The sequence below is a fragment of the Typopeltis vanoorti genome, chromosome 3, assembly GCF_054136105.1.
Source record: "Typopeltis vanoorti isolate ZY-2024b chromosome 3, IOZ_Tvanoo_1.0, whole genome shotgun sequence".
NCBI lineage: Eukaryota > Metazoa > Arthropoda > Arachnida > Uropygi > Thelyphonidae > Typopeltis > Typopeltis vanoorti.
Genome location: NC_143551.1, coordinates 81,634,558 through 81,656,364, shown reverse-complemented (window position 1 = coordinate 81,656,364; position 21,807 = coordinate 81,634,558). Strand labels below are relative to the sequence as shown.

The 21,807-nt window shown below is 32.0% G+C and overlaps 1 protein-coding gene across 4 annotated transcripts in view; it reads right to left on the bottom strand.

The window, feature by feature from the left end:
- The window catches only part of LOC150108319 (uncharacterized), a 337,096-nt gene that overhangs the window by 209,632 nt on the left and 105,657 nt on the right, over positions 1 to 21,807 (bottom strand). For all 4 annotated transcript variants that reach the window (XM_090390692.1, XM_090390693.1, XM_090390695.1 and 1 more), the window contains exons 6-13: positions 20,115 to 20,259; positions 18,431 to 18,579; positions 18,168 to 18,288; positions 15,393 to 15,580; positions 10,767 to 10,962; positions 10,437 to 10,582; positions 2,621 to 2,720; positions 866 to 1,047 (exon numbers count right to left, since the gene is read on the bottom strand). In XM_090390692.1, the coding sequence (XP_090246818.1) occupies positions 866 to 1,047; positions 2,621 to 2,720; positions 10,437 to 10,582; positions 10,767 to 10,962; positions 15,393 to 15,580; positions 18,168 to 18,288; positions 18,431 to 18,579; positions 20,115 to 20,259 (1,227 nt within the window). The remainder of the gene's footprint in view (positions 1 to 865; positions 1,048 to 2,620; positions 2,721 to 10,436; positions 10,583 to 10,766; positions 10,963 to 15,392; positions 15,581 to 18,167; positions 18,289 to 18,430; positions 18,580 to 20,114; positions 20,260 to 21,807) is intronic.

Here is a 21,807-nt window from a genome sequence, read left to right as displayed (position 1 = left end):
GACTACCAAGATATGGGTTGGAATGTCTCTCGGTGGTAGAAGATGAGCACGCACTACATTACTTATTAGCTGAAGTGAATTGAAAAATAATCATGTTTAGTCTCTAAAAGAGGATTCAGAATTATCTAACATATACACGTGCGGTATAATACTAATGTACAAATGTACGAGCTAACTGCCTTTCTTGATTGGCATTCACATAAAAAACGTTACAGATGAATTTCATTGTAAGGTTTGAAATTATCGTGTGTATGTGTGTGGGGGGGACATAACACTGATTTTTTATACACAACTTCTTTTAGGATAAAATGTAAAAAAGAAAAAGAAAACGAATTCGTCGACAGTTTGTAAGAAATCAAAATATGGCAAACAGTCTATGACAAATACTTTTTTCCTTTAAATAAAAATATATTCATAACCACTTACTGGATGCCAAAAATGGCTCAAAAAGTTACATGTTTGGTCTCTAGAGCAGGATTTACCAAGCCAGGTAAAAACTTATAATAAAATAAAATGCAAAAAATATGAAATTTATTTTTAAAAATAGGAAAATTTATTAGTATTTCCATGGCATGAATAATGAAACCTTTCGAGCGTGGAAGCCACATTAAAAATTATAAATATACGTGCATAAATATTTTAATAATTTTGATTTCAGTAAGTAAAAAATAAATTAATGAATTACATCAGAGACTCTGTAACTCATCATTCACCACCCTTCAGTTGGAAAGACCTATTGAGCTTAACGTGAAAGAGAAGATAGGATGGAATCTATTTAATCCCAAAATGTAATACCTTTATTTAATTATTATATTTAATTTAATAACTTTAATAAATCATAAATTCCTCACTTAAATAATCTTACCTGGTCTATTAGTATTTTTGTGTATTACTGGCATGGCTGATGGCACTGTTAGAACTACAGAGATGTCGTCGGTAAACCGCTTTTTCCATATCGACTGGAACAGTCTCAACAATAATTTCTGTATATTTGGAGAACAAGGATGAAGTGAGTCCCTGGCACAAGCTGAGAAATGGACGTTTGCGCTGAACATAGAAATGATTTATTTGTATGTATGTATATACAGAGAGAGAGAGAGAGAGAGAGAGAGAGAGACTGTAAAAAAAAGCTTTAAATCTAGCATCTAGTTGTAAATGTATGTGTAAGCAAATTCATATCACAGTCTACTTTTATAAGATGCTACTTGAAGAATTCCTTTCACTTAGTACTAGAAGGAACATTTCAAAGAAAGCCTTCGAATTTTTAAAACCGAATTTTGCTTAATTTCAACACCAACAAATATTTTGTCTCTCCAAAACAAAAAGGCGAAACGCATTTCTGGAACAGTATATACAACATCTAGCGAAGAAACAATAATAATTATCTTCGTTTGTAAATGAAGCACTTCTTGCCCAAAAACCAAACTAGTACTGAATGAAAACAATCAGCGTCAATTTGAATTGGTATGTGGCGTGCTTCTATGAAAAAAAAAAAAGAATGCATTGCTTCCAACAAGTGTATACAAGTATACACTTGTATACACTTGTTGACTAACTTATCTTTTAGTTTAAAGAATAGCAGCAGTAATATATTAATTAATTTTGAAGAAAGCAATAATTTGTTGCAAATCACAAATAAGAGATAAGTATAATTTCTTAGAATAAGGTTTCGCGTTTAATTTTTTTCCCGTGGAAATTTAGTTATAATTCAGTTTGCTTTTTTCTCTAGATATGGGAATAAGGGGGGAAAATTTATGGAATTGCAAGCGCCCTTAACGATTTATAAAATGCGTATTTATACACTTTCCATGTCTGAAACAGAAAAGAAAATATTTCTTGCCATGTCTGAAACCGGAAAGAAAAGATGGTAACACTAAACAAAATTATGTTTACAAGGATATAATATTAAACTTTAGAGGGAGTCAATATGACGCCTAGACCTGTAGGTCCAGGCATAGTTGGGGCGTGAAGTAAGTTTATTTCAGTTAGAATATCGAATCACCCATGTAGTTACTCACATTCTTGACTTTGACTGTGATCTGAAATCTTAGAACGACATCATATATCTGATATGAACTACCAGAAAAGAGAGTTTGCCTTGACATTAGGAAAGCAAACCTGGAGCTGTTTAAATTTACATAAGGATCTTGTGGTCCGATGGATTCCTTTACCCAGCCTCTGGACTAAAGAAAAGGGGAGTGCCACTAATTACTGTAGGAGATTCATGTCTTCATACACTTGAGCAGTATATGTTAGGATGGAAAAAGTCTGAAGCAGAGGAAGTAAGGGGTGCATGCAAAGATAATCTATGCTGCTGAGCGAATTTACGCACGATATGCTTAGTAATGTACATTTTCTAAAAAGGCTATTTAACATACTTCGAATAGACTAGTGATCTGAGATATTAAAACATTACCCATTTCTTAATGTAACCTGTTTTGAAAAGAAATTAAAGTATTAGTAGTACCAAATGAATGATTTGTGTTTGGGAAATAATGTCGGAATAATTACAGAAGAAACAAAAATATTTGAAAACAATTTGAAATATTACTTCTAGTCCAGTATCATGAAATATATCGCAGTGTGCATGATCTAAAATATAAAACAGAAATTGACTTACACTTGCTGAAGAGCAACATTTTTCATCTGATTGGAATAATACAATAAGCAAGGCTCCAGATTATCATAGGTCATAACCTGAGTACACTCAGAGGCAGTTTCTGAAATTCGAAAAAAATAAATAAAATACAAGAAAATAAAATAAAAAGTCTGTTTTGATTTCTAGTAAACAGAAAGATCTTTATAACAAATAACAAAGATATGTATTTAAGTTTTGTCGATCTGGAAAAGGCATATGACAAGGTGCCAAGAGAGAAGCTATTCAAAATGCTACAGTTATATGATGTCAATGGGACATTATATCAAGCAATACTAAGTCTTTATTTGAGTTATAAGTGAGCAGTTAAATTGAAAGAAGTATAGGAAGATGGTTTAATGTTAAATCTGGTGTGAGAGAAGGATGTACATTATCCCCTCTGTTATTCATTATCCATAGAAATGTATTATGAAGGAAAGTGGTATTAAACCTGATGTCAAAATTGGAGATGTTGATCTCAGCTCTTTGATTTATGCAGATGATGTTATACTTCTAAATAAATCCGCTATAAGTCTGCAAGATACCCTGACTAAAGTGAATAACCGTTGTGACAGATATGGCATGAAGGTCAGAAATAAAAAGACAAAGACAATGAAAATAGGCAGAATCGTTGCAAATGTCAACTGCGATGTGAACGGAGAACCTGTGGAACAAGAAACATTTCAAACCACTTAGGCACGATTTTTAGTGAAGATGGTAAATTAAATATGGAAATAGACAACAGAATCAACAAAGCTGGTATTGTAGGAAGTCAATTGAATAAATGCATATGGAATAAGAGAGAAATTTGTCGCAACACTAAATTAGGTGTATACAAGACAGTGTTCAAACCAGTTTTAACTTATGGATCTGAGAGCTGGGGCAGAAGTAAAACACTTGACCAAGGACTAGAGACCGCAGATATGAGAGTCCTGCGAAAGATTAGAGGCGTGAAGAGACGGCATCATATTGAAAACGAGGATATTATGAAAGAACTTGATTGTCAGCATCCAGGAATGCGTTATCAGAGCTAATCTCAGGGTAGTATGGTCACTTAAACAGAATGGGAGAGGAAAGATTAGCAAAACAAGTGTTCTCTGCCACGTTGGCAGGAAAACGACCCAGAAGAAAACCAAGATATAGGTGGATTGATACGGTACAAAATGTCTTAGACGATAGAAATATAAAATCTGATAATTTTGGAGTCTTGACAAGTAACAGACTGATTTAGAGGAAAATTATAGATAGGAAGTTAGTAATGATGTTCATTTTTCATTTAGTACTATCATATCCTGTACACCCCCTTGAGTACATGGCAGGAATTCGATGATGGTGATGTAAACAGAAATATTATATTTATTCTTTATTACTTAGATTTATCTAAAGCAAATTCTTGCGATACTACGGTATTTCCTTAATCCTAAAATTTTCAAATGCGTTATAGTATTATCATTTAATAACAGAAAATTATGGATATGCTTCTCTTATTAGAAAAAAAAAACTGAATGCCAAAATGCATAGAACTACCAATATTTCAAAATAAGTCTTTCATATACGAAAATCTTAGATATTTTTGTACTTTCCTGTTTTATTATAATTCATTATTTCCAGTTTTTCAAACTCCTTTATATGAATAAATAACGGTCTGTGAAAATCAGTTTATTAAACATGAAGTAATATATGAATCTAGCGCAGATTTTTAGTGAACTTATTTTTTCGGAGCTATGTTTATGTGTTTCAGACAACATTTCTTTGATTGTCTTTAAAAAAAAAAAACATGATTTATGTGTTAAATTAAATATGTTCTCTGTTGTATATTCAGTTTTGGCTAAATATATTATTAATACACAGTGTTATTCCAAATGACCTTCACTAAAAAAAAGTGTAGGTTTAACTTAGAGATGTACCCTTAAAGTAGTCCTTTCGCGAATTTATGCTTCGAATTCAATGTTTTAATTTTAACATTTCGGCATTATCTGCACCTCTGAAAACTTCTTCCAAGTTTCACTTAAGGAAACTTCAGTGATTTTCAGTTTAAATCTTTCAGCTGAAGTCGAAAAACGAAAGCACATATATTACTTCCAGAAGGGTGAATGCATCTGTCATAGTAAAGCAACTAATTAAGCATCTTCCTTTAACGATACATAAGTAGTATTTTGGTTGATATATTCACCAGCAGAAAAGCATATCAGATACAAAACGACTTCACGCTATTATCTGAACATTTATGGTGATAGCTATTTACAATTTCATGTCTCGGAAGCGTTTTTATCGAGTTAAAAACGCGATCCTATTACTAAAAAATCCCATTACTCCAACTTACTAAAACATTAATTGTACAAATAAGTGTTACACATATATTTTAATTCCTGGAGATAGTTGCACTGATTTATTTGAGAAATGCAAGCGTTTTGACAAGCATAATAAAATTTCACTTTCTCCAATATGGTTGATGTGTGAGCAGCTAACAGTACAAGTGGAGAGTTATTTGCATAAACTATCAGTAATTCCACAATGTGATGATGGTGAAAAGTATGCCCTGAGGTTAACCACAATACATCAGAACCAAACTATAAACTATATGTTGCACAACAAATATCAGCAAAACAAAAGCAGTATAATAATAATGTTGCCATTAGAAAGGTATTGGAAGACATTAGTTATATTTAAGAATTAAACGAAATGGAAATAAGCTGAGTTTCAAATGTGTTTAGTTGTTTTCTTTTCTTCGTTTTTTAACAGCAACTTCCCTACAATTTAGTGTTTGAAAATGGTTATAAAAATTTCGCTTAACACTTAAATGAAAAATAAAGTACCGAAAAGAAAACGATATCCTAATGAAATTTCTTTCTTGTATAAACGATAAAAGTGAAGAATGGAGGTTGGTAAACGCCATAATTGGCAATACAAACAGAAAGCACGTAAATTCCCAGAGGGAAAGAATGTCCTACAGATAGAGCAAAGTACGGAAGCACATCCCATGGATAAAGAATTCAATGCATTTATATGTAGTAAATAAGGATAAAGTAAAGAATATAGTAATCGGATTTAAAAAAAAGGTGGGGGGGTATCATAATAAAATGTCCAAAAGCTACATATATATTTATTAATTGTAAGTTAAAGTTCTTTACACATATTATAAATAGATCTTTCGAACAAGGAAAATTATAGAACTCTTAAAAGTTACTTCAGTTCTTCCGTTATCTAAAGAGATAACAAAAATGAAATGAGAAATTATAGATACATATGAATATTATCTACAGTTACAAAGCTCAATGAAATCGTAATAAAAAATCGATTAAATAACAATCTAAATTCCATTTCCTTCTATGCGCGTAATCAGTACAGGTTCACATCTGGACTTAATACGGAAAAAGCGCTATTGGCGTTTCATGAAATAATTTATAGTGGAAAACAGAGGCATATTACGGTTTTTCTTGATATATCAAAAGCGTTCTACTCTGTACTTCATGACTTACTCCTTCTGTAAATGCCTCGATATATGGCATTATAGGCGTTACAAATGATTGGTTCCAATCTTAGTTAAACAACAGGAAACAATATATCAGCTATTGGACCTTCCATGGTTAATAAAATACGGAGCACACAGAGTTCGCTGCTAGGACCCATCCTGTTTTTAACATATGTAAATGATATGTGAGTACAGGCTTTTGGGCAAAACGACTATACATATATTAAAAAACACTATACATATATTTCACCTTAACAAATAAGATAGATCGCGATATAACTATCAACTCCAACCCACTCCAACTATATTACGAAAATTTAACTCAGATGTCTCAGATAACTGCCTGTTCTGATACCGATCAGGAACAGTCCGGCATATCTACTTAGAATGCCCAATCAACACACTATTCGTCAGTTTGTCTCGGGAAATGGTAGCTCTGACCTGTGGTAGTCTTCATACAGAAGAGGAGTATTTCAATCTCGTCCATGCAGAGTCAAATAATCATTCATTCTGCAATTACCTCTTCATCACTGCTAAAGCTGTAATATACAGCTTCTTCCTCAGACATACAAGAATAAACAGCTCAACTTCACAGAGAGAGAGAGGCAGTTGACCAACTCCTTGCAGCCTTCAAACAAAAGGTGAGAAGTCGGATCCTCGTGTGAGCATCATCACCACCACAGGCAAAACAACACCTTAGATCTTTACAAGACTGGAATCCACGGAATCAACTCCTGGCTGAGCAGGGCGACTGCATCATTGTCCAGTTTCCAGCATAGAAGTGACATCACCCCCCTTCCCCCAAAAAAAAGAAAGAAAGGGTGAAGAAAGATTTTTCTGCTTAACAGTGCGAATACTAATCAGCTGTCACTCTCATTTAAATAGATAATATTGTTCTATAGTATCTGTTATGTTCTTCCACATGAATGTCAGATCTTATGTTCTTATACAGTATCATGTCAAAATAACTGTTAATGGCTTGTATTTAAAAAAAAAAAAACGTAATTCACATTATAACTGATATTTCGATGTAACATACCTCAACAAGAGTATGAGCATATAACCTCTCTGCCCTGACTGCAGAGAACCAAAAACCGGTTATATATATATATATATATCAAATGATATGAAACGAATTTCATTGATACTTAAAATTGTAACTGTAGTTTAGTGGAGGGGGGGTCAATAAAGTATTTGGACCCCATATCGACAGCAACCAGAAATAGGCTTATTGAACTTATAATGGAACATAATATATTATGTTAACATATTAACAGAATTGTTAATATATTAACAATCGCTGTCGATATGGGATCCAAATATTTTACTGTATATAACGTAGAGCATGGTTTACTTTGTGGCTGATACTTGCAGGTAGTTCTCAAGGCATTTTTTTTTTACAAATCTCTGAGTACTTAGCAACAACAGCTACAATAAACTGCCTAATAAAATAAAGTCTAACTTCAGGATGCAGTTTTAGAAGAAGACTGAGAGACTACCTCATGTGACTAAATAATCTTGGCTTTTATTTAAATCCATATTATGGGAAATTATTTTAAATATTATATACGAGGGTTGTTCGATAAGTCCGTGCAAAAATGAAGAAAACATAATTTTTTTGGGACAGACATTTTTTAATTTTCAACATAGTATCCTTTGAGGTCTATACACTTAGTCGCCAACGATGCTCGAGTGTTTTGATCCCGTCCATATTGTATGATTTGTCCAGCTCTTCAAAATAGGCAGTTGTTTCGGCAATCACCTCATAGTTTGATGAAAATCTCTTTCTAGCCAACCATGTTTTTTATATTTCGAAACAGATAGTAGAGCCAAATCTGGAGAGTGGGGGGGGGGTGCGAAAGAAGTTCGTAGGGTAAATCGAACAATTTGCAACAGTTCACACGTTGACGCTTTTTATCAAGTGTGAGCAAACGCGGCACCTATCTTGCGGATAGTTTTCTCATATGCAATTGTTCATGTAAAATATTATGTACGCGGTCATTTGAGATGGCCACCGCCTTAGCAATTTCAGGCACCTTCACTCGTCTAAGATCCATCAGTATATCATGGATTTTTTCAATAATTTCTGGAGTAGTGACCTCAACAGGCCGTCCAGAACGTTCAGCGTCACCTGTGCTCATATGGCCACTTCGAAAGTTACTAAACCACTTCTAAACCTTTCTAATCGAAGGTGCAGACTCACCATAATGTTTATCAAGCTTAGCTTTGGTTTCCTGAGCCATTTTGCCTTCCACAAAGTAATGTTTAATCACTACACGAAATTCTTTCTCATCCATTTTCACAAATCACGGTACTTGATCGATTCAAATGAACACCAAACACACAGTAATAGATCTATCTGACTGCTCTATCTAAACCTTTCTAATCGAAGGTGCAGACTCACCATAATGTTTATCAAGCTTAGCTTTGGTTTCCTGAGCCATTTTGCCTTCCACAAAGTAATGTTTAATCACTACACGAAATTCTTTCTCATCCATTTTCACAAATCACGGTACTTGATCGATTCAAATGAACACCAAACACACAGTAATAGATCTATCTGACTGCTCTATCTAAACCTTTCTAATCGAAGGTGCAGACTCACCATAATGTTTATCAAGCTTAGCTTTGGTTTCCTGAGCCATTTTGCCTTCCACAAAGTAATGTTTAATCACTACACGAAATTCTTTCTCATCCATTTTCACAAATCACGGTACTTGATCGATTCAAATGAACGCCAAACACACAGTAATAGATCTATCTGACTGCAACTTAGTGTGTGATCCTCCAACAGTTGCCAGCAACTAAAAATAACCTCGATACGTACTGGTGGCGCCATCTCTTAGACTTTGCACGGACTTATCGAACAGCCCTTGTATTAGGTCTCAGGTATATGCTGTATATATATATATATATATATATATATATATATATATATATATATATATATATATATATATATATGAAACCCTCATAGTCCTAAGCCTTTCCTTTAACTGTAAATCTCTATATTTCCATTTGAAAACTAATTTTACGATATTTTTATAACATATGTAGTATTACTTTTACAATATATTATTATCACTTGTATTTTTTTAAATACTCGTTGTATCTAATGCATTATATTTTCATTTGTACTATTTCTTCAGCACTAATAAAATTTCAATTTAATTTACTTCAAATTAACGAGTCCCAAGCTAGATATAGATAATGAGTTATATATTGTCTGATTTTGTCTGATTATGTAATTGAGAATGTCTGTCGCTCTTAATGCTTAATGCATTCCATCGAACATGGATTGCAGTAATACTGAACTGCTGTGAAAACAGAACTTGGACAAGAAAGTAGAATTTTCGACTTTGCTTATTGAATCCTCTTTGAGACGGCGTCATTCTTTTGAGGAGAGGAGTTTGACAGGAGTGTTTAGAATAATTGAAGGCACATATTTGAAGCATTTTCTCCGAACAGTTTGAAATTCTCAGATTAAAGACAGAGTTATTCGATATGTTCCAAATGTCTTAAAAATCATTAAAAGTATCATTGCTAGTTTGGAATCAAAAAGGTTCAAAAGACTGCTGGATACATATAGAATATAGTTATTAATTTCTCTTAAAATTTCAATATCTAGAAGAGAGAACATTTTATACATAATTATTGTCGTAACAAAAATATAGTTGCATATATCTGGAAATATTTAATGCTGCATGGAAGGATCAGACGTGTTGTGACAGGCTAAAGAGTCCAAACATGTTTAAATATTACAATCTATTTTTTTAAATAACAACCCCTTTTAATAGTAGCTGAGGCAGGTGTGTATCACTCTAAGAATTGATATTGAATACACAATATGATATTGAATTTTGAATTGAATTGAATTGAATTGAATTCAATTGATATTGAATTAACACAAGAGCGCAGTTTGTTCGCCAAGATGGTCGCTGACCTTCGATAGAAGATAGCACAATAAGAAGAAGAATATGTTTATTCTTGGAATATGATCGAAGGATAAAGACCTTGGTAGAGTCTGGTTTGACAAGAATCCTGAAAATATGGCTTTTGGTTCACTGAGCTAAAAATTTAGTCAACAACTACTCTGTAGGTTCTATCACCTTTTTTTTTTCTACAGTGAACTTAACACTTTAAGACTTTTAACGTATACTAAGTATTTTTAAAACAGTTCAACGTACAACTTTGAAAAATAATATAAGGATTTTAAACGTACTAATGGAACTTTGAGAAAGAGTAATAATACAGTATCGAAATTAAAGATTAGTGTTAATCATTCCCTTTAATAATTTCTTGAATTTATTCATTTCTTATCTAACATACCATTAGAATTTGGGACATGTTTCTCTGAAGCTTTCAGTATAGTAGTCAACAAGATTCTCACAATTAAGATATAGTCATCAGAAGAATAATAGCACTGTGGAGAATACTTCTCTTTATTTACACATTGAACAGCTGCTTTTATTACCCTGTGGGTGGAAAAGTTTTTAATTAAAAAAAAATAACATAACAGAGATTTCTGAAGTAAAATTTTCCGGAGAAGTGATTAATATTCATCAATGAATGCTAATACGGACAGAACTTCATATCATTTCTTTAAATATAATGCACTGTTCTGATAACTTATATTCAACAACGTCAATTTGTACAAACCTTTGTAAATTAATTTTGCTATTCTCACTATCGTCGTCGTCTAAATTTTCCCCTTCTTCGTCAAAGTCATCCTCTTCGAATGAAAACGTATCTGGTTCTTCCATATTGGCATGTATACAAGATTTAATGTCCCTGTTCCATTTATGTAACCTTTCCTTATCACAATATACCTCAGACTTTATCCCAGTATCTTTAGCTGGAAGTACAAAAAAGTATCAGAATTCATTATTGCAGAAGACGCTATAAATTTATCAAATTAAAGTATATAGTCTGTTTTGTTCATATCTGGTATTTACTCTAAGTATCTCTTTTGTTTCGCAAAATCACTGAAATATTCCCAGTGACTTGATTTTCTTCAAACAATTAGGCATTTCCAAATTAACTGTACCGTTCATGCTTGTTAATATGAATATGAGCACAGCAATCCCCCGATTAATACGATTTCAATTAGTTCGTCATTTTTTTCGATACCCAAATTCGATTAGTGCGCCTATATACATCTTAAAAATAAATGTTACAGATTTTTAAAATTGTCTATCTGTACATTTTTATGACTAACTATTTTAAAAAATCACTCACCAGGATTAAATAATTTAGTTACCGATTTAAAACATTTCACAAAGTTATTTTTAATGGCATGCTACACTATTTCCATGTACACTATGTATACCATGTATTCCATGTTCCAACTTTACTGCAAATATTTATGTCTGCTAATTATATAGCATTCTACTGATCATGTCTGCTCTGCAACTGTTTTCCTTACTTTTTTTTATTTTAAAGTATTTTCCCAACCTTTCATCATGAGCAAAAGAATTAGTGAGCAAAAAAGTATGAAATTAATGGAAAAAGTAATCTCAGTGAAAGAAAAACTTGAAATAATAAAGACAAATCAACAAGGCGAGTCCAGAGCAAAGATAGGACAAGAACACAAAAATGAGTGAATCAACTATAAAAGCAATTTTAAACAAAGCTGCTGAATACAAAGAGAAAGGTAAGGCTGCTTCAAGTTCATCATGCATGCAGGACACTCGAAATCAAAGTATTATAATGATTGAATTAGAGAGACTTCTTTCTAGATGGATCGAAGGTTGTAACCAAAAAAGGATCCCACTAAGAACTGGCCTTATTTAATCAAAAGCATTAAGTCTCTTGCAACCTTGAAAGAAAGAGCTATCAATGATGGAAAAGAATTCAACGTTAGTGCTAGGTGGTTTGAGAAATAGCCTACATAATGTTCTAATCACAGGCGAAGCTGCAAGTGCAGATATGGAGATGGCCGCAAATTATCCAGAGATTTTGAAGAAAATTGTGTAAGAAGAGGGGGGGGGGGGCTATTGTGACTAACAAATATTTAATATCGATGAAATCGGCTTTTTTTTTTTTTGGAACCGAATACATTCCAAGACTTTTTCTGGCCAAATCAGACCTGGTTCTAAAGTGCAAAGTCGAATGAAATTACTGTTAGCAATATGCGAGCCGTTTGGAAGCACATTCTTCTACATTGTGCAAATGATTTTAGAGGCTTTTCAAATGAATCTAAGTTAATTAAATCTCATTCTGAGAAATTAATTGATTCTAATCTACTAAATTTAGATGCACAGCGGAAAGATCCTGAAGAATATGAAGAAAATTTAATCACTGACAAGTCCAAAGAGATTTCACGGAAACAAATAGAAAATATTTTTCGTGCAACAGAAGTTTTTAAGCAGCAGCGCTTAGAGACTGACCCTGATGAAGAGAGAACTAGTAAAATTTGCAGAAAAGGCAATAAAGCTATACCGTCAGTTGTATGAAAAAAAGAAACAGAATGTCCGCCAAACTACGTTAGCTCAATTCTTTGTTAAGAAGCAGAATATTAAATGTATATTCTGAATATGTTTTATTGTCTTTCAGCTTCATGGGTTTCCTTTAACCAGGTCCTGAGACATACCCTAATTCTTTTATTAAAAAAAACAAGGGTCAAAAAAGAAGTTTGAGCAACGGATTATACTTTTTCCCATAGGTTATTCGATTATTCGATTCGATTTATTATATTCGATTAGTGCGTTTTCGATTAATGCGCCTGTTTTAAAGAACTCATTAGGCGCGTTAATCGAGAGATTGCTGTAGTTGTTAATGTTTCAAATTATGGTATAAACTGGAGATCTATATAAACTGAATGGTCCTGTGAATTTCTAAATAAATAAAGCTTAAAATTTTCTGAGAGAAGTTATTTCTGCAACAGCTTCATGCAGCTCGGCTATCTTTTTTTTTTTTTAAATACCAGTATAAAATATTTGCTATTTATCTATCACTTAACATTTTACTTTAATCACAGTAGTGCTTAAAGTGAAACGTTACTTTAAGCCAGTGATTTTCAACCTTTTTCATGATACAGCATACCTAGACTAATTATTACAATTCTACGGCACACTAAAAATATATATATTCGTTTAATGTTTTTGATGATCTGCCAAAAAATAGGCATAATTTTGATTGATTTACACACACAAGAAGATGGAAGACCAGACACTAATAAATAGATGCGCAAATTACGACATTATTTCTTTCAATTAATTTGTTTTCATAAATCTCGCGGCACACCGGTTGAAAATCGCTGCTTTAAGCACTTGAAGATCAGTAGTGATTTTTTCACTATTTTTTTTTTTCAAACGAAAGCGTAAACTGTTAGGTGAAATATTGGATTAAAATAGCCATATTCTTTTCCTTTCTTTTTCACTTCTGTATTGTGAATAAACAATTACATATCTTTATTAACATGTAAAATCAACAAATAAGTCTAAATTAGCGCATGGAGAATGTAATCTCTGACCATTAAAAAAACATGTTGTGGTTTGAAAACTGAAAGGTTTCCCATTAATGACATTAAGTGGTATGTTTATATATTTAAGTTCTGTGTCAGGACAAAATTACACGGGATAAAATTGCGCTGCAAAAATTACACGAGGACGAAATTACTCAGGGACAAAATTACACAGGGAAGAAATTACACAAAGAAAAAATTACAAACAAAAGTTACACATAGATAAAAATACACTAAGAAAAAAATTAAAAGGAAAAAATACACAAGTAAGAAATTACACATAAAATAAAATTTACCAAAAATTGTTCAAAATTTATAACCAGCAAGGGATAAATCACTAGTGCAGATTGCGCAATGGGATTAAGGACGTGGTTGAGTTGGAAACTCAAAATGATGTAGTAATTAGCTACCCTAATTAGTACTTACTTCAGATTTACAAGGAATAATTTCCTAAGGTAAAACCAATCGACAATTCTTAATCACCATGAACTGCTCAAGAATTTCAAAGAATTGTTTGGGTGAAGGTATTAAGCAAATTTTTGTCTTACATTCTTCAGTTCTAGTTTAGTGACTCGTAATACAACTAGTGTATAACGTGCGACGTAATAAATTTCGTGATTATTTTTTTAAATTAATTTTTAATTTACCCATGGCTGATTTTGAGTACGGCGTTAGTAATAAAGGTGGGCAAATTATAATTTACAAAGGATTTGAGTTTGTTCGTCACCGTGAAACTGCTATCGGAACTATTCATTGGCGTTGTGCAAAGTTTAGAACTTTACATTGTCGATCGCTGCTCCATACCAGAGACAACAAGATTATCTGTGAGTGTTCAGAACACTCACGGATAATCCTATTAACACTGTCATGTTAATAGGACTTTTGAATCTGAAGCTCCTCAACTTGCAAATCAAATGAAAAAAATAAGTCGAATCCTGGCGCAATGGCTCGTGCAACTTTTTGGAAATTTTTGGATAACATTGTTAAAGAATTATCTTTACAACATACAAACTATTTGCAGCATTTAACTGGTCAACGAAACCCAGGATCGTAGGTACATTTCGTTAAAACAACATATTTCAAATATTGTACAAAATTACAATTCTAATAGACGATTGGCTTTTTTACGTTGTATAGCTTATATGACTTAGTGTTTGTTTTTTATTATTTTTTAAAACAAAAGTAATTTTTGTAATATTAAGAAAGTTTATGTGTTTAATTTGACAACAAAATACCAATAATATTTTAATCGAATTAAAGTCAACAGGTAGGTCTTATAAAGTATTACAAAATTAACGGAACTCTTATCTGAAAATAAATATAAAATTCATCATAAAAATTTAAAAACTCTAAAGTAAAAAACTTCGGTATGAATATTCAAATTTGTGTAATTTTTGCTTAGTGTATTTTTATCTATATGTAATTTCATCCTTGTGTAATTTTGGCAGTGTAATATTATCCCGTGTAATTTTGACATGTAACCGTTAAGTTCTACACAGCATTATGTTGATGTCGCCACTGCATTATTTGCAGAAAATAGTTTCTAATAGGCCGATATGTTTCTAAGTGGTGCTGAGAGAGAATAATCTCAATGCAAAAGGATAAAGCAAATGCGGTTGCTGTCATCTTCAGCAGGGAAAACAGGCTTAAAGATAAGGCATGTTTTCTTCTTTTAGTCTCTTTAAAATCGCATTTGAATTGATTTTTAACTTGCAAATGTTTCGATTAGAAACATACGTTTAGAATCCTAGATACAGGCAAACTAAATATTTAACAATGTTTTCCAGCTATATTAACCTTCAGATTATCAAATAACTTACCAGATCCATGAACTATCGTGTCTGATATGTCCTGGATATTTTTCCTTCCATTTAATAAAAACTTGTGTGGTAATGAACCTGTCTGCTTTTGAATCGCAGAAAGAATGATTTCTTTTATTAGTCTTGTAACTTCGGTAGAGCAATTGTTGACGGAGGATTCTATACATGTTTTTACTGAAGTAGACAACCTATATTAAAAAAAACAAAGAAAGTCATTCATAAAGATATCGGGTTATTTCATACTACTAATTCAATTAATCCCATTTTTATCTGAATACTACGACGAAGAGCAGTTAGCTTACAATACTCTTGTAAGGTAATTACTGTAGATGAGCTAAGGGTTAGATAATCCCAAATCAATTGGCACAGAAGCTCAACTTCCACCTACAGACACATTTCCAAAGCACACATGCCTACTGTGGGATTCGAATGCATTAAAGGTGTCCATTCTGCTTATCAGAATGGTGATTTCAAGTTCATGTATAACATATTTCTTCCGTCGCCAAAAGACATTCACAAATATCTATGCCCACAGTGAGAACTGAAGCCGAATCCAATCTGGATTTAAATCCTACCATTGGGATGAATATTTGTGAGTGTCTTTAGGTAATCGAAAAAGTACTGTATATCATATATAAATTTAAAATTATTAAATCCTAGCTGTTTGTGATAGTCAACATAATGTATATCACGAAACAGAAGGGTCTGATAATTTAAAAGTGAAGTATCTGTTTAAAATAATAATTATGATAATCTAAGGTAGTGTAGGGATTAGATTGTCAGTGAACAAGGTTTCTTTATTTATTAATTTATTTTTAAATGGTAAATGAATTTCGTTGCCCACTGTGAGACCCGCCTGCTCATTGGAAGCTTGAATGCACTTCAAAAAATTTCTCTTTGACCTCTAGAGCAGGCTTCCAGATTACCTAACCCATATTCCATCTCCGGTATTAATGGGCGACCGACAGCTTTACAGTCTTTGATGGTTGGAATTCATTTCGAAAAAATATTATATGCTATGCTTCGAGACTTTTTTTCTTACTATCTGAGCCCTCCCGCTTCGCCGAGATAAACTTATACTGCTAGCGGTTCACTTCAGGGTATTTACGCTAGTATTTGGCGCTGGTGCTTTGTCATAGTATAGAACTGTGAGCATTATAACACATCTTTGTAAACAACATTAGAAGTTTCATCATCCTCGACAACATGCTATATATAACTGCCTGTGTCCGAAACATTCACATCTTAAATCTCATCCTGCATATCTAAGGATATGTCCTTGGGCTTTATTAATCGTCATTGCAAAACAAACTCTTATTGGAAACTGTAACCGTTTGAATGCAATACCTCTTTATATCACAGCTTCTATCATATTCGGTTTCAACGATTTTACTTGAAGCCTAGTTCCATTGCAAAGATTTGGGAGTGCAGATTTCGAAGCAACATAATAGGAATACCTATTTTCAATTTAAGCTCATGACTAGGCAATCCAGGTGGATTAAGCGAATTTAAAAATCCCACGAGAAAATGAACTACATGATGTATCAACATCAGTAGATACATCCACAGAAGTATCTACTGATTGTGAACACTAACAGATCCATTAACCCTATTAAGAACAAACTCGTTCATTATTGACACAGCGTCATTTCGAGGTGCGAGGATAGCTCTCTCTGAACCAAGAAGGTGACTTTTCTGTTATGTTCTAAATAGATGGGTACACACTGAACAAAAGTTCGTCTTCAGTTCGAACAATTTTTTCGATATTTAGGTGTATATATATAATATAATTTTTCCGTTTCTTTGCTGTACTTCACCATTGCTAATTTTTAACATTTTTGAAGAGAAGGAATGTGTATTTGAGTCTCCATATAAGTGAACACGCAATATTTTGAGAGAGAACTTCTCTATATCATGCCGTAGTAACGATTTCGTAAGGGAGGCATTCATTTCGTGCGCTCTGGTTCCGTGGGATACGACGGGCAATGTGTGTCGAAATCAACGCCAAATAAACAGTTATTCCACCCATTCTTCGATTGTCTGATATGATAAGTGTTCTGTCGACTGTTTCAACAGACTTTTTATGGGGCATTGTACATTCATCTCAAACAATCAGAGAAACCCGTTGTAATATCACACTTAATATCGCAATAACTAACAATGTAACAACAAATTTTAACAATATTTAAAAAATTTCTATCGACTGCTTCAACAGATCTTTATGTGACACTGAACAGTCATTCCAATTATATATATATATATATATATATATATATATATATATAATTTTCTAGAAATTGTACACAGCAGCTACAAAACAACATAAAAATTAACTGTCTAAATTGTTGTCTAAATAGCTTGCATTTTTTGCCTCTAATCCAACTCCATCGAGCAATAAATTCGATCTCTAACATTAAGTCAAAACTTCAATTTTAACATCAAGGCAAACTGTTAATAATTAATGCAAAATAATAATATCTTCATCGTCCTTCAAAAATCGTTTTATGTAAATAAGGGCACTCGTTATCAGCAGCCTGAATATTTTTGAGTTATACAGATTATCTGGAGTCATTTTTAAATAATCGTAATAAATAATTTTGGAGGAAAAAATACAATCAATGCCTCAAAATTCATCACATTGCTGAAATGTTTCGGGACATTTACTAAACCAGCACTAAAGTTCATAATGCAACTTTTACTTATTTTTAAATTGACTTTCTTTTTTTTTATGCAAAAATACTTGGTTGGAGGGATGGTAAAATGAGTGCATAATACCGGTTAAAGTCCACAGGTAGCGAGATGAAACCAAGATTCCCATCTGAGTCTTCTAAACACGAATCTATATCTTGAGGACGTAGATGAAGCAAACACTCCTGCGTACGAAAGCTTTCTACATCTTAAAAAAATAAAAAAACAAGATTTTTTGCTTAAACACATCGTGAATTGCATCGCTGTCATAGCTCATCAAAAGCATCAAAGATAGATTAATTCCCGTTAAAAAGAATGTAGATGATGGTTCATATGTATGCAAATCTTACCTTTTCGGTGTAATCTCAAGTATTTCTCTGAAGCATTCTTTAAAAGGATGAACAGAAACAGAACGCTTTCTCTGAAGATATTCCATGATGTTCTACTACATCGTAACGAAGCACTCTTATTTACACAAATGAGGGAAGATTCTGATATGCTGAAAATACAAAAATAAAAAATGTATTCAAAATAAACATGTTTTCTCTTAACTTATCAGAAGGGTCCAAATTATCCAGTTTTTACTTCATTTAGATTAAAAGATTCATTGAAGTTAACCCATCGACTAGTTTGTTTACCAATCAACCAATTTGTTGTTTGTTATCCCTTTAAATTCAACGACCTTTTTTGGACAATGCACTAGTTTTATGAGCGTTCTATTGTTAACCATTCACAAATTTCACAGTGCGTAAATACAATTTATGTTATCTTTTTAATTTGCAATACTATTTTGAGATCAACATATATTTGTCATAAAGTAAATAGGCAGCTTATTCTTTTAAAATGCTCGGATCTCAACATTTTACATAAACGACCACATCAGACAAGATGAAGCATTAGAAAAAGGAGTGGAGGAGGAAATACGAAATACGGAAAATTAGAAAAAAAATTTAAAAATTCAAGTATCATATACTAGATAATGGTATCATGTTCCGGCAATGTTATATATATATATATATATATATATATATATTAAATTCTACTATTTAATATATATATATATATATATATATATTAAATTCTACTATTTAATATATATATATATATATATATATATAAAAAAGTATGCTGATTTAATATATATATATATATATATATATATATATATATTAAATTCTACTATTTAATATATATATATATATATATATATATTAAATTCTACTATTTAATATATATATATATATATATATATATATATATATATATATATATATTAAATTCTACTATTTAATATATATATATATATATATATATATATATATATATATATATATATATATATATATATATATATATATATATATATATTAAATAGTAGAATTTAATATATATATATATATATATATATATATATATATATTAAATAGTAGAATTTAATATATATATATATATATATATATATATATATATATATATTAAATTCTACTATTTAATATATATATATATATATATATATATATATATATATATATATTAAATTCTACTATTTAATATATATATATATATATATATATATATATATATATATATATATATATATATATATATATATATATATATATATATTCTCTTGAACTGGCCATTCTTGCTCCTCTTCTTTGAGAAAAGCAAGATTTGTTGATTAATTTAAGTACATATCAATGTTCTGAAAATAAACAGAAAACCTTCAGATTATTATCGGGTTTTGTCCCTCAGAGATAAAAGAAGAGCAACAAAAATCAAATAATCAATCAGAAAATAGAAAATAATTTAGGAATTTTACACAAACAAATTGAAGAAATCAAGAAACAATGGACGTTCAATAACCGAAGAAAATTATTTTATGTAATTAGATGTGATCCATTTAAACTCTTTCGAAGATATATATTTGCTTTTTTTTTTTAGAAATATAGTGAATCCCAATTATCAGCTTGCTATAATAAATAACTTAAGAAAATGCGACAATTATATCAAAAAAAAATAAATATCTCTTACCTTTGACTAACATTCTGTAAATATTTATCCGAATTCTCTTGTAGATTTTTCTCCAAACACTGTCGGACTTGTTCCTTCCATATAGTTATTTGACCGGTGTCACACAGTTCGAAATCTTCTGTATGCTGATCAGTACTATATAATTCTGTACAAATAAAACATATGTATAAATAAGCACACACACACACACACACACACACACACACACACACACACACACACACACACACACACACACACACACACACACACACACACACACACACACACACACACACACACACACACACACACACACACACACACATCGGCTGGCCGCTGAATTAGAAACCGTTATGCCGATGTACGTAAATGCCACTTTCGCAGCGTATATGCAAAATACTTCGTCACAAGCGTCACGGCGTGTTCTAGACAACTATTTAAGTATGCTGTTGGTCAATAGTGTTAATCACAATGGAAAAAACAAAGGATCGTTCGGAGTTTGATAAAGGGCTTACTGTGGGTGCCCATCTGGCTGGATGCCATGATTTTGAAAACAGCAGAACCAACTGGTTTCTCAAAAGGTAAGATATCTCCGATTTGTAATCAGTGGGAAAATAACCCACATTGCTTGTCTTAGAAACATTACTGTAGTTCTAAAACAATCTGTCAGGAACGAGATCGCAGTCGTCTGAGAAGGCTTGTACGGATAAACAGAACTTTTCCAGTTCCAACAAAATAGGCTGTTCCCGACCCATATCTCACCGAACTGTGGGCAGGGAACTGAAGAGGATCGGTATTGGAAGTTGCATACCTATACATAAAAATAAATGTTTCTAATTCAGTGGCCGGGATTTCTATCTCACATCTGATAATTTATCTTCATGTCACTAATGAAAATATCCTTTTTCAGAGAGAGAGAGAGAGAGAGAGAGAGAGAGAGAGAGAGTAGACAAAAAGGGAGAGAGGCACTGCCATTTCCAGACGAAATTTACCTTCAATGCTTGCCTGTTCTTTTTGTATACAGCATATACTAATGAACCATACTGCTATAAATAAACTCAAAACAGATAATTGGGGAAATGAAAAGTACGAAACTATGAATCTCGTTTAGGAACAATCAGAACGACTTAAATTTGCCCTTCATAGCATTTCGATGTTCACGATCGTTCGACCCACAAGCAATACAATTTTTAGTAGTAACAAGTATCCCCTGTATGAGTCTTTTCCGAAGAAAAAATCTCACTAGAGAACACTATATGCTGTGTGTGGTATTTGCGTGTGATCAGTTACATCTATGTAGGTAACAATATACAAATATATACGTCTATTAATTTAATCATTAGGATCTGCCCCAATTAGATTATCAGATAAGTTTTTATTTTAATCTTGCGTATGATATATTATTGAGTTCGGAAATTTATGTAGGGAACATCCTTTTTTCTTTTCTTTTTTTTCGGTGATTTTATTATGCATGTATGTTTCATTCATTAATCGTGAATGCGTTTTAATGGCATTATAGTGCAACATATTTTATAATAATTAATTAATTAAATTTAAGATATTTAATTATAGCCTGTGTAGCTCAGTGGATGTGGCGTTTGCATACCACCGCGCTAGGCCGCACGAAGGAAGTCTTGGTTTCGAGTCTAGTCGGCGACTAGAGGAAATTTTTCTAAGCCTTTTTTCGACCGGTTCCCGAGTTAGTCGATCT